Genomic DNA, 24445 nt, shown 5'->3' with positions numbered 1-24445 from the left:
TACTTAGCAGCAGTGATGCTGATATCAATTTGCCAAAACAAGCAAATATTTATAAAACTATAAAATTAAAAAAAATACTTTAGATACATAACAGCATTACTCCTCAATTTGACCGACATTGTACTCGTGAGTTATTTTCAATAGGTTTGTATAAAATGTAAAACATTTTACTACTGTTGTTTTCTTGTACATATAGGTTTAGAAAAACCCAAGTTTAAATCCAAGCTGGTCACATGTTGAAATTGTTTACATTATTAAGCCTTATTAAACTGGTTATTATTAAATAGGTTCTGCATTTTAAGTTCAGGTACGATAGCATTAAAGTGACTGAAGCAATTTTAAAAAATAAAGATACAATTTGATGGTCACATGATACGTCTGCAAATAACTGTTGGCTATTGTACAAACATTTTCAAGAAAACCTCTTATATCTCAAAGGGAAACTTTACTGTCAATTTGGATTAACATTTTTATGTAATGCTGTTAAATGTATACAAATATTAGTCACCCCATCACTCTTTTTAGATATACAATAACACAAAAAAGTGTTGAGATAATTTTAGGTGAAACTTACTGATTCTCTTTTGGTTGTTGAAATAATGCATTTTCTCCTGCCACATTCTCATTGTGTTCTGTACAGCTGACTTTCTGGAGATTCAAAATTGGCAATTTTTTATTGGATGCTCTTACTGGTGTTGATGTGGGCATAGCTTCTGAAGTATGTGAACTTTTTGTTGCATTTCTTGAGCTTCTTAAAGGTGTTAACTTTGCAGCAGGAGTCATTGCCTAATTGAAATACCAAAGCATTCAAAAAAATATATTTAAAAATTGGTAAATAATCTATACATAAGCTTTAAAATATATATTTATATAGATAAATCATTATCAAAAACTTCTAATGAAGAAATAAATGAATTGTAATAATGATTACCAAAGAGTAGCTTGGGTTAAAATTATGTGGATATAGGCTCTCATCAACTCTGGCATTCTGTTCTTTACACTTGGCATAAAAGGAAACAAAAAAAGTTGCAAGTATTAATTCATGTTCAAGTCTTTCAACTTAGAAAATCTTTAATGAAACATATGAATAGCTACACTCAACAAAATCACGTGAATGCATCATTTCTTTTTCATGTTTGTTGGATTCATTCCGCTTCTTGTTTTCTAAATTCAAATAATTGAAATGTTTCAAAAGATATTGGAAAAATAGTTTCTAACCTAGCAATGGTCTATGTTTGATAGTTTTTGAGCTCGCATTCTTATTTTAAAAAAACAAAAAACATCATGAGTAATATAATGATGATAAGCCCATAAAATATAAAAAACTAGAATATTTTATGAAATTGTTAAATTGAAATAAAAACAACACACAAGAGTTTTTATGTTTAAAGGGGAATGAACAATACAAAATACTGTTTCATCTTAATAATATCTATTTGTTAATTTTTGTATTAATTTGAAAATCCACTTACAGCAAACAACCAGTAAGGTGAGACAATGATCTTTCCTTGTTCCCTCGCATTGCGAAACTCTTTGTTTGTGTCATTGGGCCTGCCCTTTACACAAAGAAACAAAAATTATTTCCACTACTTGGTTTAAAATATATACATAGATATACGTATGACATAAGAAAACATTAAAATCTAGACCATAGAAATTTAGATATTGATTTTTATATACCTGAAATACAAAGTGTGTAACATTCTGACCCATTTGCCATGAGTAGTTTCCTCCTAGTTCAACCACAATGTTGTTATATTGTTCATGACTTCGACCCAACTTTTTGGCAACCGCTATGATCACTCCATGTAATGGTTGTACATCATGCTAAGTAAAAAAAAAGGGAGATATTTATAAAATTTTTCTTTTTTAACTATAGTTCAACATAGGTCATGATTTAAAGCCAGTTTGCACTATAAAAGCTTTGTAATAATCTTCCAATTTTGTTAAACTAGCTGTTGTAATATTCCTATTGGATATGATAACCCTAAGATAAGGAAACCTAAGGTAAGAGAACAATCCTGTCTAATTGATAACTGACTATGCTTTAACTATTTTTTAGGCTTTGTACAATTTCTGTTGGCAAATAAGTTCACATCACCCAGTGTAGCAATCAACAATTACATGTAAATAAGCTAACATTAGTCATCAATAGTTTTCTATAATCTTTTTTGATTTGTCCAAGATAGTGATACTCTAAAAATTTACTCCAATGAGCTATGCCAGTGAAAAAAATGACACAAAGTTGAGGAAAGGGTATTTAAAACAATGCTTGTGCTGAGCTGAGACAGTATTATCTACCAAAAACTCACTTGAGATGGTGGTAGTTCCCCTTGATCGGCATCAGCAGCAGAACCATTCTGAGCAGTGGCCATTTGGGCTGCTCTAGAAATGTGTCTTTTAAATGTTTCCCCCCAAGGCTGAAAAAATAAAATTTAAACACATATAGCCTTCTATAAAACTATTGTGAAAATAACAATAAATAAAATATGGTTATATAGATAAAAAAAAATTATAGCTTACAGTAGATTTATTTAAATCTTCAGTGGTTTCTGGAGAACTAAACACTCCCTGAAATAATAAAGATATTAAGGCAAGAAAGTTAAAACAACAATGAATATTGGTTTCAATTTATATTTAAGCCAAATAATAATAATAATAATAAATGGTGGAAAATGAAGATGTTTAAACATTGTTTCCATCATAAGTACCTGTCAAGAATTCTGGTTGTTATCTTACTAAGAAAGAGGTCATAATGCATCAATGTGATTGATCTTATAGCAATGTAAGATAGAAGTTTGTCAGGTGAACAACTCATGTTCTTTGATTGCAAGAACATAGACACCCCCATAATGACAGGGATGACACAAGAGGGCAACAGGCATGATTACCTTTGACTGGGACAATGCTAAGAGGTATGTGTCAAACAGAGAGCTTTATAAAATGCTGGATTCCCAAAGTGATATATGCTGAGGAAAAGAGAACAACGCTGGCAGAAGAAAAACGCCAGAGAAGAAAAGCAAGGCAAATGACACTAGCTCCAGCTGGAATAACCTGCCCAGTGTGCGGCCGAACATTCCGGGCTCACATAGGTCTCACCAGCCACATGAGGAGGCATAAAACCCCAGTGCAAAGCCCTCAGCCCCCTGGATGACAAAGTGGTCATCATCGAACCACGATGGACGAACTATATATATATATATGTAACAAAACCGAATTGCAAATTAACTATAAAAAAAAAAGACTTTGACTTTGTAACATAATATTTTTAATTATCTTACATCAATATTAAATTTTGGTTTGAATCCTGGTTTCATAAATGTGCCAGGTGTTTCTCCGCCTCCTTTAATCATCCCATAGGGAGTGGTAGCTGGGCTATCATTTAAGACATTGATACCCTGAAATAAAACCATTGTTAGTGAAGAAAATATATAAATGTACTTTTAAAAAATTAACTAATGTACTTTTTAAAAAATTAACTACTCTGAACTCATTTATTAAATAAAGAAATCAGCATTGAGAATTTACAAAGGAAGAGATACAAAACCTTCAGCACATTAAATTCTTCCCTAGTGCCTTTTTCTAGGTCTAGGAATACCAACAAATATTTGATATGTTGCTAGTTCTTTAGGTATAGTTTAGGTAAATTAACTTTCATTAATAGGAAAAGAAAATAATATTAATAACCAACTCTTGCAGTTACTGCATAAAACAAATATAAAATAGATTTTTATTCCACTTTTTTTCTGTTACATTTTCTAAGTTAAGCTGGAGGTAATCCTACATTTAATGTAAGAGTCCTTGAATCTTTTTTCATTATGACCTATACATTTTTTCGAATAATTGTTTATCTGTTGACATTGTTGCCATAGCTACACCAGGTTCAATAGTGATAGGTAGCGATACCAGCAGTTGTGACTGAAAGTCTTAGAGCCAGATCTCAGCTAGCATCTCTATTGCAATCTTAACATAATTAGTAATTTAGCATCAGATCTTAGCTCATGATAACACTATTCTTGGATATATATGGCCTACTTCACTATTCTTGGATGATAAGGTTGTAAATATCCTAATAGACTGCATTATTATATTGCAGACAAAGATCTAGGCCTGGGTAACAAATATGACACCCTGTTGAGTTTTTTTTTAAAGTTACAATATTTTGTTATTAGTTTTATTTTACAATGAAAAAGAAAGATGTTTCAAATTCTCCATTTAATATTCTTTAATAAACATTAATTTGATACCATAGGTGTGTCTAGTTTTGTCAAAGTGACATTTTTTCACACACACACACAAACTTAGACAAGGAATATGGTTCAAAGATTTAAGTGACTTACCCATTTCTGTCTCATGACACTAGCTGGTGTTTTTAAACAGCCTGCAGTTATATTATCTGTCTGGCTAGGGTGACATACAATCTTTCTTTGCTTGTCACTCTGCTGATTGGATGATTCGTTTTCCTTGGTTAATGCTGAAATTATTGGGTTGGTATCCTTTGGATGCCCAGACTCGGAACTTTCCCCTGAGGATGATGGTACTCTGTCTTTTGTCTATTTCCACAGAAGAAAGAGGATTGAATTTTATGAATCAGAATTAATTGAAATATTTTTTTATGTTTAAAAAAGCTACAATAACTCAGTTGTAAACTACATCTTTTGCAAGTATGTGTTTTGTATGCTAATGGATTTACATGTTACTTGTTACATAGTGTGTCACATTTTCAATACATGTTCTATTTTGTAGTAAAGTTTTTATCCAATATTATATAGCATTATTCATTATGTTAGATAGAGATATAACAATAACATGTATTAAAGAATATGGTAGTTTGATAATTGTAGAGAAAACACAAAGTACTATTAAAAAAAAAAAAAAAAAAAAAAAAAAAAAAAGCAAGAAACACATTGGACTCTACAGAAAGAATACCTGAACTAAATCATGCACAGAAGAATTTAGAGCAGACTTGTCTTTATTGACTGCTTTCAGTTCAGCTTCTTCATTCCCAGCCTTTAATTCCTCCTCTTTCCTCTTCACAGCCACAGGTGTTGGTAATGTGGATGTGCTGGAGGTCTGCCTTTCCCTAGGATCAGTTTCAGAAGTAGAAGAACTGTTAATAGCCCCTGACTCGAGCTGTTGCTGGTAAAGAATTTCCACAGCAAATTCTTCCTCTGGAGCTTTGGTACCAGTCTCTATGCATTTTATCAGCCACCTGTGAAAGTAGTAATATTAGGTAACATTTTTTTGTTGTTAAAATTATAAAGCAGATTTTCTCAACTACATATATAGTGCTACTAGAAATATGAGTACCCAAAAAAAAAAATTACGTTGTGTTGAGCAAAAGTTGTAACCAAAATAAATTATTATAATTCTAATGCTCTTACTCTTTTCCTACAGCTGGAAGATTCCATTTCTTTGCTGCCAAATATTTTGACCCAATCGGTTGGTTAACTATAAGGTGAGTGTTCACCATTACAGTTTTAGTAGCCTTTCTAGACAATTTGTTCTGGCAGCTGAAGTAAAAAATGAACATAAAAAGGTTTTAGAATTACAATTATATGATTATTCTTAAGTACTTTTTTTCTTTTTATGTCTGTGTACATAAAAATTATTGGAAAAGAAAAAATGTATTACTTTGCACCCAAGAAACTAGCAATATCAATGATCCAATTTCTCTCCACACCAGTGTATCCACTGAAATGTAAAGAGTTTTTAAAACACATGTTTTATAAATTAACACAATTAATAGAAATATAAAATAGATGAGCTGTTTGTATAATAATAAATATGATTATTAAGGGCATTTTATTCACAAATTGTACGGTGTAAATATGTTTCTTTAAAAATAAGTTCAAGATGTGATTTACAAAGAATTAATGGTGTATTGTTGTTGTTTTTTTCATTTCAATGAACATAATGTAAAATGTGTTTTTTTATCCTGAAATTGTTGGTATGCATCTTTATTTTTTTAACTGTGTCTGAGCTTAATAAAAATAGCCATTTTATACCACTAGCTTTACTAATATTTTGGAGTAAATACTATACTAACTCCAGTGGCAGACCGAAAGGGTTAATTTGATACAAACGACTCAGGCCAATAACACAGGTCAATGGGTCAATGGCTGTCAATAGACAAGGGACAGTACTGCTAGTTCATGCAAGTATGACCCACATTGCGGTCATGTGACCGAGAGCCTTCAAGGACGAGAGACAGTGTGTAAGAAAGGACAGTTGAGTCCAGGACAGCAAGGCAGTAAGGACTGTGTGGTACCTTGGGAGTCCTCGAGAATGTAGCTGTACAAGCTAGAGAGACTTGTAGTGCTTATTAGGCAGTTCTGTTAAGTACAAGAAAGCAATTGAAGTTAGTGTAGCCAATTGTGTTAATTTGGCTGTTGATGTATTTGTAATTAAACCGCCACACTGTTTATTGAAACTCTTGTTGTCAAGTTCTTGTATTAGATGTGGTGTGTTGTGTTTAGCAGTGTTTACAGAAGGCCTGATAGTAGAAGATCGTAACCATACTTATATTTTATTTTATCTAAAATATAGTTCTATTAAAACTATACAGATTTCATTTAATTAAAATGATAAAGATCAATGAACTGAAGTGTACCTGACAGTTATACAGAGCTCTTTGAGTGGCTCACTTTCTGGTAGTTCCATGGGTCTGTTCAGCCAATGACTGTCATAGGGTATAAAAGTACCATTTTCAAGACAATACTCCTAAAACAAAAACAAGGGATAGAAATGATTCACAATAGAAAGCTTTTGTATCATCAGGTAGAATAACAATTTAGAAGTTTTGTTTATTTACATATTTATGGTGATAGTTCTAAAAAAAGGGACAGGTTTTAAAACTAAAAATCCTGTAAATGCTTATAACAACTTATGATTACCTTAAGCATCTTTGAAAGATCAAATCTCTAAACCCTTTGAGTTATGATTAGCAGTTATGAAAAAGAGCATGTTCTTTAGTTTAAGATGATTAGCCTTGTAAAATAAAACAGATCAAAAGACTTTAAAATACGGATTTCAGTTTTGGTGCAAAGATGTTGCAGTCAAGCAAAAAGTCCATGGCCATTGCTTTGACAGTTTTTACTTTTGAAATAATAAGAAGAATAGTTCAAATATTTAAACTAATTCTTAGGTGAATTATTACTCATTTGGTGGTGGAGTCAAACTTTAGTCATTAATGTATTTTGCTAATTATTATAAATATATAATTATTTTTCTTTCTTATAAAAATGTTAAAAAACTTTAAAGAGTATTTGAATTTCGCATATAAAGCATGTAATTGCAGAGTTATGGAAAGTTCTCTAAAATGCAGACAAAAATGATGTCTAGAAAAATATTAAAATTGAGCTAATGAAAAAGAAGAAAAAAATTACTACCAGCCAGAAATCAGTTAATATTTCAGAGACAGTAACATCTACAGGATGCCCACCCAGAGGAACGATTGCAATGTCCACAACTTGCCTTCTTTTATTGCCATCGATGACCTGACCTACAAGTTATGAAACAGTAGTTTGTAATTCCTTATTTATGCATACAAAAAAAACAACAGAAATATAAATTGCAAATAGTTTGTTTTGTCGTTCGTTTCCCCCCTGAATTAAAATAGCTACCAATTGTAATTTGATTTGGGTTAAAAAAAAAAAAAGAAAAGAAATCATCAATATTCATATATGTTGTAAAGGTGTCAATGGATTTACAGAGATGGGGTACTAATGCTTGAGAAAGTTTCTCAATTAGAAATTATTTTGTATAAAATGGTTATTCTATATAACTTTTTACAGCTTTGGTGTTTTGTGAATCTATTAATAATGATGAAAAAACTCTCAAACACATAAATCCAGCTTTAAAGGCATATAAGTTATACAGATGGCAAAGTACATTTGCAGAAAATATTATAAATTTTATATAGGTATTGTCTGTATTTTATCTAAGACTATTTAACTTATTTAAAGATAAAGCAAACATTTTTGAAAAAGCTTACATACCATCATTTTCTATAATAATACTAGTTAACTTTGTAATTATTTCTTCTACAAAGCCAAGAATAATAAACTTCAAGTTATGAAAGATTCCTTTGTCTCCATCACTGATCAGGTCTGAAACAATTTTGAATGTTATAGTCAAACTAAGCATATTGTTGCAATGAGAATAATACTTGAATACTTGGTTATACATATCGACTTTTAAGAAATAGTTTGAAAAAAAAAAATTGTATATGAAATGTCAGACATTTAAAATTACCATTAGGATCTTGAGTTAATGTGTCTTCATCAATTTTTTCTGCCAATATTATGGTAGATTGACCTCCATTCCCATCACCAAGTTTCTCAGTGCTATCTTCTGGTTTGCTATTTGTAGGAGCTGTGAAGATTAAGAAATAATCCTAACAATGATTTATAATTAAAAAATTATGATCATTATAAATGTTACAGCTAACTGGTAAAAAGTGCATTGTTGTTATTGTTTGTTTTTTACCAGGAAAAGGGAATACATATACATATTTTTATTTTAATAATGAAAAATAATTTTTTTTAAATGTTTTGAAAATAAATCAACAATAATATAGTTCTAAGATATTTCACACCTGGAACTGTAATAGCTATGTATAAATGGAGACTTTATCACAATTTGACACTGTCATAAAACAGCTTTTTGTTTACCTGCTGGTTCTAAATACTGACTCAGCAATTCAGCCATTTCTAAATCACTAGGAGCATCATGCTTGAAACTTGATCTATCCTGTGAATGAGTGTTTGCTTTGGCTTCTTTGGACATCCTCTTTTCCTCAACAGATTTTAGTTCTTTAGAAGGTCTGCCATTCAAAGGATTATTGATTTTATTTGATCTGAAATGAAACAATGTTCTACTTTAAAAGATAATCTCTTTTGAAAAACTTCTCACAAATCAAGCATAAGCATAGTGTCACGGATGAATGTGTGTTTGTATGTATAATCTATTTTTACAATCTACGCGAATGACCGGAAGTGTGTTTTGGTGTCAGACAGAGACCAGCGTGTGTGATATGCAGTAAAATTGATTAAAGTTTATATGTTTGATCTAGTGGTTTAATTGTTTTATTTCATTAACTACAACTGAACCAGGGACACCTAGACATATCGAGACCTAAGGTAGATTCTATTGAGTTATAATTATAAATAGAATAGGAAAGCTGTGACATATTTGGGGGCTCGTTTATCTAGTTACTTGACTTAGTCTTGGAAGTCTGTCAGGGACAGCTTTACAGGAGTGGGTGAAAGAAAAAGAAGACAGAGAGCGTGAGGAACGTGTTAAAGAGAGAGAAGAAAGAGCTAAAGAAAGAGAGGCGGTGGAAAGAGCTAAAGAAAGAGAGGCGGTGAAGAGAGCTAAAGAGGCAGAAGCAAAAACTAAAGAGGCAGAAGCAAGAACTAAAGAGAAAGAAGCTGATGTAGAAATACACAAATTGAGAGTCAGAGAGTCGGAGCTTAGGGAGACGAAAGGAGAAATCAAAGAGCATATAAAACCTGTATGGAAACCAAAGTTGTCACCTTTTAATGAGAACGTGGATCAAATGGATGTATATTTGGCGAGATTTGAAGTGCATGCTCAAGCTACAGAAATACCTAAAACTCAATGGGGAAGTCATCTTTTAAGACTGTGTGTCTTCATCTTTTAAGACTGTGTGTCTTCATCTTCTAAGACTGTGTGTCTTAACTATAGACTGTGTGCCTATTACATTAAAGTCTGTGTGACTACATTAAAGCCTGTGTGGCATATTCTAAGCCTTTGTGGCCTATCGAATTAGCATTTTTGTTGTATTGTGTTTTAATGTTTTATACTTGTTTTATAATCGTGTTTTTTATGTATCTTTGTAAAAATTGATTATAATTTTAGTAGGGGCGAGATGTCACGGATGAATGTGTGTATGTATGTATAATCTATTTTTACAATCTGCGCGAATAACCGGAAGTGTGTTTTGTTGTCAGACAGAGACCAGCGTGTGTGATATGCAGTAAAGCTGATTAAAGTTTATGTGTTTAATTGTTTTATTTCGTTAACTACAACTGAACCAGGGACACCTAGACATATCGAGACCTAAGGTAGATTCTGTCGAGTTATAATTATAAATAGAATAGGAAAGCTGTGACACATAGTGTTCAACATAGGGTAAAAGAAAATATTTGAGTCAAATGTGAATAATTCACTTATGTCAACATTTTTAAACAATGAAAAGAATAAAGCAGACAAATGAATAGACTTTCTAAAACAATAAGATTGTTTTGCTTTAAGAAAAAAAAATGGATACTTGTTCCTAAAACAAAACAAACTAATAATTTCTCTTAAAGAAAACAAAAAGTATATTTAAAAAAAAAAGAAAAGAAACAAAACAAATTACTTTTCTTTCTCAGCTTGAGGATCAAAGTCACTGCAAATATACTTGTCTTCACTTACATGACTATTCTGAGCAAAGCAATCCATGAGCCAGTCTATAGTGACTACAAAAGGACTGAAAACAGAAAGAAGTTCATTAATAAGATTAAGATTTATATCCCAATATCCAATCTTTTTTTTGTGTGCCAATTAGATAGTTTAAGAAATATCTTAACAAAAATGAATCATAAGAATACCAGTTATGGGGAAAAATTATTATTTTTTCTTTCCAAAACTTATTAAAATTATATTTTGTTAGAAGTTTTTGTGATTAATATTGCTAAATAAATAAATTGTCCACATGTAACAGATTGTTTTCATGTACAATGAATCCGAATACCTACGGATGGTTGTCAAAAAAATAATGGCTTTGAGTTCAAATCCTGATTGAGTCTAGATGTTTTCAATTTGAAATTTAACTGAGTACATTTTCTATTACTTATAGGTAACAAAATAAAACAGCCTTTCCACAAATTCCAATAATGCGATAGGACCAGATTGGATAACAAAATTTGAAAAAAAAAAAAAAAAAAACCAGATGCGACTCACCTTTCTTGTAATTTGAGAATCTGTTTTATTTCAGAAGAAACGATGTCGCCTACAATAACATGAGAAATACCCTCGGATATGTTCAAAGCTCTGTAATAGAAAGCAAAGTAAATAAAATGAAGTTTATTCTAGCAATGAAGCTAGTTGGGGTTTATTTGCAGGTTAAACATACTTAAAATTTGTTTCCCAGCTGTGGCATATAAGCTGCGTGACCTAGATAAATAAAAAATTGAGCAAACTGCAATGCTTAACACAAAGTTTCTTAAGTTTCTTACAAAACATAAAGACTAAATAGCATTGACAGTAAAAGGGTTGGGTGTTAACAACAGGATAGTGTTAGCAACATGAGTTAGTCTAAGCTTATGTCATTAATATCACTAAAAGAAATGCCTTTATGGAATTACAATGTTCTTTTAATCTTAGAATATACATTGGACACGTGTAAAAAATATAAAATGGCACACAAACCTCAACCCACCACCAGCAGAGATGATTTTTTTAGCTTTGTCTTCAACCGATGATTTCATGCCGCTTAAGTAGATCTGTTATAATATGAGAAGTGAACAATCTTGAGTTTTAATCACATTTATGAAAAGTTTAACAAAATGTGAAATAGTCATAAACAATTATACATTTATATCACAAGGGCACTAGCTTTGCTTTGTTACATATGTTTCTATACGACAACATGGTACATGAGGAAGTTGAATAAATCATTTGTTTAAATCAATGTTTGTACCCTTTTATTGATCAATTTGAAAACTCTAATAATGATCATGGCCACAATTAAGTGACAGCCATCATAAAACTATAGTCAAAGGATGCAGACTGTGAAGCTATTTCAATGTCAAACATGACAAAGCGTGTGCCTGTAGTCATGGGAAATATTGTTTCTTCCTTAGACTTTTCCAGTCTTGCATCTCTTTACTTAGTGGTTTAAATTATCAATCCCCAAAAAAATGTGACAATTATAACTTTCACTCTTCAGTATACAATTTTTTTTTCATATCTAGTTGAGTTACCCTGTAGATATCTTCTAATATAATTCTTTTGAGCAAACTACAAAACAATATATATTGATAAGATTTAATTTTCTTGTTAACTACTGTTGCCAACTTTTCTAACAGTTTATGTTCAATATAAATGCAATAATTTAATATAAAACCAATAATAATAATAATAATCTTTATTGTCCAAAAGGAAATTGGTCTTACAATTTGTGTATTACACCAAACAAAACATTATAACTAAACAAATGAACATCCAAAATACTTCCATCAAAGCAATATTAGAATTCAATTTGAAAGCACTAAATGCATATCTCCACAGTGAAAGTGTCCCAATTTAAGTCAAACTTTACAAATATTTTAACTGAATAGCAAACAGTTTTTGCTGAAAATACTGGAATACATTGGAACTCACCTTGCAACCATCCAGAAAAACATCAGCAGTAGGTAAAGTTGTGTTATCTCCAAAGCCAGTAACTCCCAACCTAGTCTCAGCTATATTTGTTGCCTTGCCAGTGGTGGTGAACATACACGATAAGCGTGAGGATGTCATATTGGTTTCATCCACTCTAAGCATGCTTGAGTTTGGACCAGTAACAGATATGGCACTGATATCATTTATGTTTGGTCCTAAAACTAAGATTTAGTCAAATATTATCCATTAGAAAAATTGGGCAAAGGTGAAAATATTTGGTCTAAGAGCTAGTTGATAAATTAAGTATAAATAACTTGTGCAATTTTAAAGCAGTTTGGAGTTATCCATTAGACAAAAAGGACTGTTGCAATTGGATCCAACGTTGGGAGAATCTAAAGTAAAATTTATCCACCAAAAAAAAACAAACATGTCTTTTATATTCACTTTTTGAGACCTAGAAGTTTAAGGGTTAAGCAATGCAAAGTTTATTTGTAACTGTGGCCAAGGGTCAACTAGGATGTCATGTGGACAGTTCAATTATAAACCATCCCAACATTTACTTTCCATTACTGAAGCGAGGCATAGATTTTAAGTTGAACTTAAGGACAACCTAAAATTCTAAATTAAATATAAATTCATGTTCTTTATCACAAAAATAGTTGTAACAATTATTTAATTAATACTTTTACCTGATATTCTTTCTGGTGTTGATGTATTCACTTTTTTACTAGCTGCTGTCACATTAAACTGATAGGCTTTAGGATCCAAATATTTCTGTTTCTCCAAACAATGTAATAGCCACTGTTCATTTACTATTCTAATTTGCCAATTCTTGGCAGCTTCAAACTTTGGACCTGATAGGAAACATATCAAAATAGAGTTTAACAATATTAAATTATTTATCATTATTCTTCACAATTTTACGTTCATAATTCCTTACATCTTACATATGATACAAATTTAGGTGAATTTAGTCTTAAACTCAAATTATGACCAATAGCCATCAGGGCTTTAAAAGAGGCATCAGTATTGGAGGTGAAAAGCTAACTAGTGTTAACAGCTTCAAATACCTCGGAGATATTGTCTCAGATGAGGGAACAAAACCCGAATTATTGGCTCGAATAGCACAGTCCACAGCAGCCCTTTCAAAACTTAAAATAATATGGAAAGATAAGGGCTTAGCCCTCGGCACCAAAATTAGACTGATGCGCTCTCTGGTCATGGCCACATTTTTATATGCTTGCGAGTCGTGGACGTTGAATGCAGAGCTTGAGAGGAGGATCCTAGCAATGGAATTGAGATGCTACAGAAGGATCCTAGGCATCACATTCAAAGACCGCATCACAAACCAAGAAATCAGAGACAGGGTTACTGTAGCGATCGGAGCTCATGACGACCTGCTTACTATTGTGAAAAAACGAAAGCTTAAAACCTTTGGCCACATTACAAGATCTACGGGGCTCGCAAAGACCTTTCTTCAGGGAACAGTGCCAGGAAAAAGAAGAAGAGGCAGACAGAAAAAGCGATGGGAGGACAACATTAAAGAATGGACACGCCTGCCATTGAGAGAGGTTCTGATCAAGGCAAAAAAAAGGGAGGAATGGAGAAAGACGGTCGACAAATCTTGCCTGGTGCCCCAACGGTCCAACAGACTAAGGGATAGGTAAAGGTAAAAAAAAGTCTTAAAGATAAATGAAAAAAAAAAATGATTATCTTTAGACATTTTATTATTTGTTGTTTTTATTATTGTTTCTATTGTTGTAATCTATAACATTTATTTAGCTGGGTTTTTTTTTTGTCAAAGTAATTGTACAGTAATTTTATTTTATACAGAAAATGAAATAAAAATTAATAATAACCAATTAAACTTGAGAATAAGCCTTATGCTAAAAAAATAGGACAACTAAATAAATTAGCAAGAATGATTAAAAAAAATAAATTTGTTTTTATAATAAAAACTACACATTGACATCAGTACTGTCAGTTTTATAATGAAGCAACCTGATAAATCCCTTGACCAGCTCAAACAATTAAGTGACAAATTTAATATGCAAACCTTTGGGTTCTTTGACAATAAGGTGTGTACACTCATTCATCTGTAGTTCCCCACTATACTTGCCTCCTAAAAAATATATTGTGCTATGTAAATTATAATGCATTTAAATATCATTTGAAATCTGCAAGATTATTTTTTTTATTTTATATGTACACATACATTTTAAAGATCAGAATACGATTAAAATTTATTGCATGTTGAACAAGGCCTAAAAAAAACATACCATAACTTGTAATTAAGTTTCTCATTTTATTTTTTTCACCAACTGTAAAACCAGAGACTACTATCGTCAAACCAAGAAATGCAGGGCAAGAATACTTTGTGAACATATCATCTGTTGCAAATATATGCCTAAAATTGATGATAATATTCAGTTTTAATTTTATGTAAAACTAAAAAGTAATAAACATAAAAATTACATTTTTTTTAACTGACAGAAAGAATATTCCTAAAGATAATACTTTATGTTTAAAATAGTTGAATGAGGTATTGTACCACATATGTTACAGGAAATACCTAGTTTGAGAAACTTCCCAGACTTTAAAAACCCACTCTTTTACCATAATCTGTTTGCCATTTTCTGAAGCCACCTAAATTGAAAAATAAACAAACAAAATATAACAAGATTACAAAGACAGTTTGTGTGGAAACACAAACTCAAAATCGGCCCCCGAAGTGGTCCACCCAGGCAGGCTTCAATATTTTCAGAAAGAACATCCAAATGAAATTATATCAAAGACAAATGAGAGATAAGAATGGAGAAAGAAGGTTCACAGATCTTGTGTAGTGCCCCAACAGTACAGCAGATCAAAGGATAGGTGCAAATGAATGCAAAGTTAGATGTGAACCTGGCCTAACTAGTTCCCCTTTCAGACCTTGTGGTCTATAGGGCAGATGATGTAAAGTTCATCTGTTTTTGTGGCCTACGGTTAACGAGGGTGTCATGTAACCAGCACAACGACCAACCGCCTTTACTTTTCCCCAACTAATATCAGGTACCCATTGGAGCTGGGTGGACTCAGAGGCGCCTAATGATTCCGAAGTTGAAAATCCCAGTCTTCACCAGGATTCGAACCCAGGGCCCCCGGTTCAAAAGCCAAGCGCTTTACCGCTCAGCTACCGCGCCTCTCCTGGCCTAACTGAAGTCTTATAATTGATGTAATTGTTTTGAAAAGGCCCAATCTCTTATTCGAATGCTCAAAAAGAAAATTTAAAAAATTTTGCGATAAAGAAAAATTTCACGAAAATGAAGTTTACAAGATTACTATTCGTTTTTATTTAGGTCTAACTTATAATGCATACTAATTAGCTTTTTCTCTTTAAAAAACTGCTTGCATAACTGATTTTAAAAATTAGATTTTTCGCTTTCAGAAAAAAAAAAGTAGCCGTTGCATCAGAACTTTGAATGGTCTAAAATATTGTGATGTCGGATTTTCAATATCTTTTCTAGTTTACGAGATCTAAACGGGACGGACGGACAGACATTTTGCACAAAACTAATAGCGTCTTTTCCCCTTTCAGGGGCCGCTAAAAATCCTTTTTAAAAAAAAACAACCTTGTCTAAAGGGGTAGAAATTTGTCCTTAAAATTATATTATCGATAATGTACAAGTTATTCCCCTTTTTTGGTAATAAAATAATTAATTAGCAATAATTAATTGACTAATTGGTTATTTTTTTAATTGATTCATGTTTTGTTAGGTCCAATAAATAATTGCTTAAAGTATCAACTTCATTGGAGAATGTGTGAGAAAGAAATAGTGTTAACAATTATTTAAGGGGACTAAACCCAACACATTTAGCCATGTATGTGAATTCTTGAAGGATTAGTTTCCTAGTTGATATCAAACAAAATAATTACCAGTAATTAATTGACTTATTAGTTACTTTTTTGTTTATTGATTCATGTCCTGTTTATGCCAATGAATAATTGTGCAAAGTTACAGCTTGATCTGAGAATGGGTGTGGGATAAATAACATGTACACTTTTTATCAGACAGACATACATACAGACAAGATAGACAGGACAGACAGACAGAGAGTGAATAGATATAAAATTTGAAAAAAGTTCTAATATTATTAAAAACTTAACTAGCTCAGATCTTTTCATTTTAAATCCAAAATTAATGTAAAGTAAATGAACATCTTCTGAGATTAATACTGCCTTTAAAAAAAATGAAGTACCAAGTACTTGTTGCTTCCTACTTCTCCAGCTACTAGATGAGTGATATCTGCAGTCAGATCACAGGACACTTCACCGCCCATTAGCTGTGTCAGTTTCATGATTTCATCCTAGTGGAAAAGATATTACAAATCAAGTGGGATAGGGGTAAAATAAATAACAGAATTTTCCTTTATTTAGGAAGTTTTCTAAACTAAGAAGTGAGACACTTTATTAACTTTAAGGGCACCATCTGAAAAGAGCTCATCACAACATTATAATATATACCATTGCCTTTGAGTTTGGAGATAAAGGAAGATTATATATTTCATGTAGCTGGGCACATTCAGCTGTGACCTACAGATTTTGTCACTCTTGACACAGACTACGATATCAACATTGTTTTAAAACTTGTCGACTAAGGTTTAACACTCCCAGAAACCTTCTTGATGTAAGTTAGAAAAAAGATGAGAGAAAGGCAAAAGACATGGTGCCAAAACAACAAATCTCTAATTGGTTGGGACTACACGGATAGTTAAAAAGGTACTCATGGTATCATCTGCTTAAATGATTGTTTTATTTGTAATGTTCTTTACAGTGTCCTTTCATTACTTATGGTATCTTAAGGCTCAAATGATTAGAGGTACGTTATGTGTGGAACTCAGACATCAGTATTCCTTTAAATAAATAAAATATGAATGTAAACGTTTCCTTAAGTCAAGAAGCACAATAAAATTTCTCAGATAATTCAAACCAGTCTCCCCAGAATGGGGAAAGCGAGAATTGAGTTTACAAATTGTATAACAAATGCCAGGCTACTGGGTTATGGTTTGAAAAATAATTACCAAGAAAAAAAGGTTTACTTTTAACAACTAAAACCTGGTAATAAGAATTTGGCTTAAACAAAGACATCACATGAGCAACAGCTTCCAAGTAACAAGGGTACAATTTGTACAATGATTGTCAAATAACAAGGATATGATCTAAGCATTAATAACCAACAATCTTCACTTTTGAGGCTGGGCGGAATTTGAAACATACTTCTGTCCCAAGAGAAGACACACTTTCAAAATAATACACTTTGAATAAGAACCTTATGCTTGGAAAATTGTGTAATACTGATACTACTATATATATAATATCACAATAAATATGGATAATTACTCTGGTCTTCTTATCAACAGAAGTGCAGCACAACTTGACTCCCTTCATTGCCAGGTTATAAATGGGTTGTTTCTATTTCACACTTTGAATAAGAACCTTATGCTTGGAAAATTGTGTAATACTGATACTACTATATATATAATATCACAATAAATATGGATAATTACTCTGGTCTTCTTATCAACAGAAGTGCAGCACAACTTGACTCCCTTCATTGCCAGGTTATAAATGGGTTGTTTTCTATTTCTAGGTAGTTCCTGGGGATAAAAATATTTTTGAAAATTTTGATTTGTAAGTACTCTAAAAATCACCAAAGCTACAAAAAAATGTTTGAGAAATTAGATAAAGAGCTTACCATTCCATGTAGTAAATTGGCAAGCAAGCAGCGAGGACCATAAATTCTTAAGAAGGAAAAAATATACAGTTAAGGACAAAGATATAGAATGATATTTATTTATTTATTAAAACAGCTACTGCTAATAGTTATAATAATTACTATGTTGTTGTTTTTATACCTGTATCCTAAACTATATATGTGGTCAAAGCCTTTCCCCTCAAATGGATCAAAGATATAAATATGCTTTCCTTTATTACTGACTTTCAAACAATCATCTTGAGTAATCCATTCAGGCTTGAAATTGAACTCACTTTTATATAAAGTCTGAAATAGAGGTATTACTTTTATTATTATTTGGTTACTTGACAAAGCATCTTTAACATTCTATTGCTATCCAAGATATATTTATGATGATACCTCAAAAGCCTCCACAAGTGAAGAACTATTTTCTTCATTTTTGTCTGGCTTCACAAAGTAAATCTGGAAATTATCCTCCATGTTTGATTCAAAGTGTCAAACTGAATAAATGACTCTGTCCAAAATATAAATTGCCTCTACATTATATATAATATAATAATTCTATTACTAAGACAATACATAAATATAGAGATAACTGTTGGTCAAGCATTGGTTTCTCTATTTTTAATATAAATCTATTTGACACTCTAAATAAAATACTGAGTAAATAAGTTTCAAAGATGTAGGTAAGTGAAATTGTATTCATCTACTTATTTTGACATAACTGTAAAGCAAGCATAGACTTTTTAAAAAATTCCTTCATGAAAGAGTGGATTTCTACATCTATTAACCATAAACCACTAAAACATTTTTAAATAAATCTAAAAGTACTGTTTCAAACACAGCAACATATTAACTTTTAATCAGAAAAATAAAGTAAAAAATCAGTACCGATAGTACAAGAGTTTATTAATTGTACAAGTCCATTAATAAAATTAGCACTCTTTAAATATTTTGAATTTTAAGATTCAGAGCCAAAATTTGTAATTTGAACTAATAGTATTTTCAGAAATCTGACCACTCCAGCCATCTGAATCTGAGTTCATGAGGGAATTGTTCTAGTTTGGTGATATACTCAGACTATTAATACTGACAAGAGTACTGGATCTAGAGTTTAAAGATATGATATAAAACATTCTAGTTTGGTGATACAGATCCAGTCTTTGAAACGCTAATTAAACTTAATTGTTAAGGATGTTCATAATTGTCAGAAATCAAGATCTAGAATAAAGCTGCCTTATTGAAGAAGTTAAGCAGAATCACTGCGATTTTTTGCATTTAAATTGTTGTAGCTCCGTATTGGCTAAACCTAAAAAAAAAATGAAAAAATCTATAAATTCGTCATCCATTGATCTATAAAATTAGATCCAAGTTTCAATACATATAGTTAAAATAAAATCTAATGTCAAAGAGAGGTGGGGTAGGTATGCCAAAGTGTATCCCTCATCAGACACATTTTTTTTCTCTGATAATATTGAACGTCTTGTATACCATATCAAACCAAATGTATTTAAAATTTCTTTAATCATCTTATTCTTTCAATTCAGGTATTTTGTGGTCAATCAAGAGGTGAACTACCATGTGCGAAAGAAAAGAAAAGACTAATTGCCATACACATGTCACAGTGATAGTTCAAAATACTTAATATAAATTAATGGAAGGGGGGGGGGGGGGGAAGAGAAAGTTATAATTTTTTTTTTAATTGTTTTTTTTTTTTAAATGCGTTATTTGTTTAAAAAATGTTTATTTAGCATGTATTTATAAATTTTGCTAGTGTGTTTTTGTCTTTTAGATACTAAAAAATCTACTGATTACGATAATTTTTGCTTTGAACAATAAAGAAAACATTGCATAAAAATACATAAACAGTAAAAAAAGAAATTTTGTTTGATATTGTAACATTTTCTAAAATGGTATATATATATATTATATGTAAACCTTATCGAACATCATGTATACAAAGAATAGATTTAATGGAAAATATGGGAAGTGTAATATAAAAGTTCTCCTTTCAATCCTGAAGCCAAATATATAGGTCTAGGTCTTGCTTGGTTAATGCAAAATGGGGCTAAAAAGTAGCCTTGGTACCAGAAGAACCCCCATTCATACGTATGAGGTCAAAAAAAAAACATACTTTCATACCAGTGTACTTCATCTCCTAGTAGAAAAACAATCTTGCAAAGGAATACAAAACTAAATGTGTTAAAAATTTGAAAAATGGATCATGCACAGTACTACCACAGTATTTCTGTAATAACCATCAAAATAAGATGCATTGATTGATAAAAAGTGGGGTGTTCGATAAGGCAGCTTTACTTTAGATGTTATAGGTGTCTTGATATAGTACTCAGTGCTTTTTTTGTGAAGGTATGGTGTACTGGCACCTTTTTAATTTCAATGTGGGGAAAAAATATTACTTTTCTTGTATTTTAACTTTTTTTTATTAATTTATTAGTAGTTAAAAGTTAGGCAATCCATCACTGAGTACTGGCACCAATTCTTTTACAAAAAAAAAGCACTGCTAATACTACAAACTAAAAGTAATAGTACTAATATATATCTATTAGTATTAGATCAATTAAATGATGAATCTTTCTTTGATCTACTATTTTATTCTAATCTCTTCTAATCTAACTGGGTTACTAGATCTAATCATTATCATTCTAATGTCACTATAGTGACAATAGTCTAGAATTACATTTCTAATAATAAAAAAAATACACAGTCAATCAGAAATTCAGCCTGAATCACTTTGATCATCATTAGTCATGGATATTTAACTTTTTTGTGTGTTTTGTTTTTCAATTAAGAATTTACTTAGCTTGGTGATGTTGGTCTTGTAACTTGTTCAACTTTAATTCCTATTACTATTAAGTTAAGAATTACTATTACTAAGACGACGAAGTATTACTGAGTGAACTAATAGTTTACTTACTATATACTCATTATACTGTTAGATACTATTAGCAGTATTTTTATTAGCCTATCAATTCTAATTATAACTATGACTCAGTATGACAATAATTGACTATAGTCATTATAGTGTCTGTATAATCACAGTAAGTCACTTAGAGACTATACTGAGTATACTCTATAGTGACTATATAGACTCATTATAATTTATTTTATATCATTAAAATTATAGACTATAGAGTTAGAATTAGAGTCTACTATTAATATTAATTAAATTTAGTCTTTCTTTTAGTGTAAGTGTAATGTAAAATCACAAAGTGATACTAAACTACTACTATTTACTAAAGTCAAAGACTAACTATTATATTTAATTACTAAAGTTAAACTAAAGTAAAGTGTAAGTCAAGACTCAGTGATGTAAAGTGTCATGCAAGTGACAAGACACAAACTAAGTCTAAACTCTAAACTCTAAGTCAATAGTTAGATGAATAGATCTAGAATTCTAGATCAATAGCCTATGCCTATACCTATAGTATACTATACTACTATAGTATAGCATAGTCACAAGCCTCACAAGTGAAGTGTATGCCAGTGACCAGTGAGTTGAGTGAGTATTAGTAAGTATTACTATTCTATTACTAGGATCTATGATCTAGAATTACTACTATTACTATTAGTAGTATTACTATTAGTATTAAAATAGACTTAAATAGAGGTAATAGTTTAAAAATAACTAATAAATAAAATTCTGTTCATATTTATTATAATTATTCCAATCTTAAATCTTTATTTCGTAGACCAGTTTAAATTAATAAAGAACTGGGGCTGGGGATTTAATTTTTCTAGATGATAACTAGATCTAGACTAGATCTAGTAGTTAATCTACTGACTAAAATGTTATGGTGACATCTAGAATCTAGATCTACTCTAGTCTCTAGTTACTAAGTTAACTAAGACTAAGATTAAAGTTAAAGATAGTACTAATACTAGATCTAGTAATACTACTAGAGTAACTTACATCTATCGAACACCTTCGTTTTAAGGTACTTATCGAACACCCCATTGTATTTTTTAAAATTCTCCTTTATTTCGATGATTATAAAGAAACTAGTCCATTCTTATTGTGCATCGTCCATTTCTTTATAGTTAAGTTATAATTAGTTTCATTTTCACCTGAGGATCATTTTTTTACTTATATTCAAAGTGCATTGGTAATATTGGTATAAAAATTTCACATTTTTTGAACTCTTGGGAAGAGTGGAGTGAGTCTCGGGTTAAGGGTGTTTTTTAATGCTAATGATGCTTCAGCTCAAAAAAACTATATAATACGCTTCTAATTAGGCTGAGAAATATTTACAACTATTTATTTGAAAGTATCCTTTGTTACCTAAACATGAAAATTGAGGTTTAAAAAGGGGGTGTTCGATAATAGCAGTTTTTATATAAGCAATCTCAGCTTCGTAAGATATCGAACGCCATTTTAATGTTAAAAATAAACATCAAAGGGATATAACCCAAAGAAGACAAAATATTTAAATTATATATTTTTTAATTGTTATTTTTTAAAATAATGTAATGCAAAGTTCAGATATAAATTATTCATATGTTACAATTTGTATCAGCTATTTGTGGTTTACCGTAAATGTGCTATATTTTTTTAAAGTAAATAGATTTACATCGATATGCACTAATTGTACCCATTTTAAAAGCTTGATTTTATGACACATATATTATAGCTTGATGCTAATAGCATCTATGCCTAACGAAAGAGAAAATCAGAATGGAATGTATTCTGAGTATTCAGTTGTTGTTTCTTTTTCAGATGCCCCGTTCTATTAACTTCTGAATTTGCCCCATTCTATTAACTTCTGAATTATGTGTTATAAACCAATACCTAGCGCATGTGCTTGATGTGAAGAGATATTAATAAAACGAAAGGGGGAGGTATAGAATGCAGATATGGTATTTTGAAATAAAAATGTCTTGGACAGGTAAAAAAAAAAAGGTCGGGGGGTGGGGGAGAGAAACAGTCAAGACACTGTATCCAGAGATCATCAATAATTGATCGACCATTAGAATGTGACGTCAGCCTCAAATACAAGAGTCAGTTGTGCTTCTCGATCTAGACGTGTGGCGCCGGGTCTATAAAATTATATATATATATATATATATATATTTGCCATAAAGTATGATAAAGCTCATAATGCGCTACAAAGACACTCCTTTGAAACATCACAAATACACAAAATAATAACAATAACACATTTAACCACTCTCTTATTCTGCCTACACCCCCTTACCCGCGCTTCCACTCTCCAACATTCACACTTTTTCAGTGCAAAGTAACAACGTAAATATCAAGACTCAATCCAAACGCAGCCACCAGACTAACACACAACAACAAAAAATGGTCAGTGATAGCGTAACACACAGGTGTAAACCAGGCCATCAACACAGCCCCAAAACATTGTTCAAGTTGTAGTAAGAACAATGTTGAGGGGAAAGGGGGAGGAGCCATCAGTCGAGTACCTACGGTCAAGCCGCTAATTAGGTCACAAACACTAGGCATGATAGATACGTAGTATATATAAATATGTTGTTTGTGTGTGTGTGTGACAAATACTAAGCGTGCTCTAAAATACGGTGTTTTTTTGTGGGTTTTTTTTTTTTTTTTGTCAACCAGGTGGTTTAGGGAGGGCGGATTTATCTACATCTATAGGTAACACAGCTTGCAAGCTACCATAGCTTTCCAGCACCCCCCCCCCCACCTTCCCCGCCCAGATCGAAAAATATCTAGCACTGACTTTTGGGCTGTTACATACACTGAGCGTGCTAGATCGGCGGCTAGTTACGTAGGGCCGCGTACCGTATGTTTTGTTTTTAGGTCAACCAAGTAACCAAGTAAACTGTTGTGTCCTGCAATGACTTGGGGAGGGCGGGATTATCTATTGGCTACCAAAGCTTATTAGGCTCTCCCTCAAATAAATAATATCTGGATTTAAATTATTAATGGCCTTATGTCTCAAAATAGCTTAGACCTAAATAAGTACTACGGTAATGCGTTACTGGGCTTAGCACCGTCAGTTTCTAAGCAGAGCTGATCAGTGATAGATTCCTTCGATGTGGACCATTTGAAAATGACTAAAAATCTGTCTTTCTTGACATGGCGTAAAAAGAAAATGATATAAATAAAAAAAATATAGATTATAACACTTTTGAAACACCATACTTTTCACAAAATTTTAAGATTATAACACTTTTAAAACACCATACTTCTTGTGTGTTCGATAAGTTCTTAATATGTTCGATAAGATAAGATAAAGCTAAAAAAGTGTTCGATAATTTAAGCTTTTGAAATCATCAACCTGACCCATTTTAACATCAAATATAAGTTTAACTATGAG

The 24445-nt window shown here is 31.4% G+C and overlaps 1 protein-coding gene across 5 annotated transcripts in view; it reads right to left on the bottom strand.

Annotated features, from left to right (window-relative positions):
* Positions 1-24445, bottom strand: part of LOC106064934 (DNA topoisomerase 2-binding protein 1-like) — a 32921-nt gene that overhangs the window by 7893 nt on the left and 583 nt on the right. For 3 of the 5 annotated variants that reach the window (XM_056004707.1, XM_056004688.1, XM_056004696.1), the window contains exons 2-30: positions 18528-18642; positions 18289-18434; positions 18129-18174; positions 17941-18030; positions 16633-16740; positions 14966-15039; positions 14673-14800; positions 14450-14515; positions 13083-13247; positions 12394-12614; positions 11440-11513; positions 10972-11061; positions 10388-10498; positions 8676-8860; positions 8257-8376; positions 8001-8111; positions 7392-7504; positions 6614-6723; positions 5635-5694; positions 5385-5513; positions 4930-5212; positions 4341-4553; positions 3282-3398; positions 2524-2571; positions 2313-2420; positions 1681-1827; positions 1473-1556; positions 932-1000; positions 575-786 (exon numbers count right to left, since the gene is read on the bottom strand). In XM_056004707.1, the coding sequence (XP_055860682.1) occupies positions 575-786; positions 932-1000; positions 1473-1556; positions 1681-1827; positions 2313-2420; positions 2524-2571; positions 3282-3398; positions 4341-4553; positions 4930-5212; positions 5385-5513; positions 5635-5694; positions 6614-6723; positions 7392-7504; positions 8001-8111; positions 8257-8376; positions 8676-8860; positions 10388-10498; positions 10972-11061; positions 11440-11513; positions 12394-12614; positions 13083-13247; positions 14450-14515; positions 14673-14800; positions 14966-15039; positions 16633-16740; positions 17941-18030; positions 18129-18174; positions 18289-18434; positions 18528-18608 (3509 nt within the window). In that variant the 5' untranslated portion in view covers positions 18609-18642. Of the gene's footprint in view, positions 1-574; positions 787-931; positions 1001-1472; positions 1557-1680; positions 1828-2312; positions 2421-2523; positions 2572-3281; positions 3399-4340; positions 4554-4929; positions 5213-5384; positions 5514-5634; positions 5695-6613; positions 6724-7391; positions 7505-8000; positions 8112-8256; positions 8377-8675; positions 8861-10387; positions 10499-10971; positions 11062-11439; positions 11514-12393; positions 12615-13082; positions 13248-14449; positions 14516-14672; positions 14801-14965; positions 15040-16632; positions 16741-17773; positions 17840-17940; positions 18031-18128; positions 18175-18288; positions 18435-18527; positions 18643-21063; positions 21496-24445 lie in introns of those variants that run through there. The other 2 variants (XM_056004684.1, XM_013223606.2) reach the window with 2 other exon arrangements.

The sequence above is a fragment of the Biomphalaria glabrata genome, chromosome 1, assembly GCF_947242115.1.
Source record: "Biomphalaria glabrata chromosome 1, xgBioGlab47.1, whole genome shotgun sequence".
Taxonomy (NCBI): Eukaryota; Metazoa; Mollusca; class Gastropoda; family Planorbidae; genus Biomphalaria; species Biomphalaria glabrata.
Note: the sequence above shows the minus strand (reverse complement) of the source record. Positions and strands in the feature narration are given on the sequence as shown.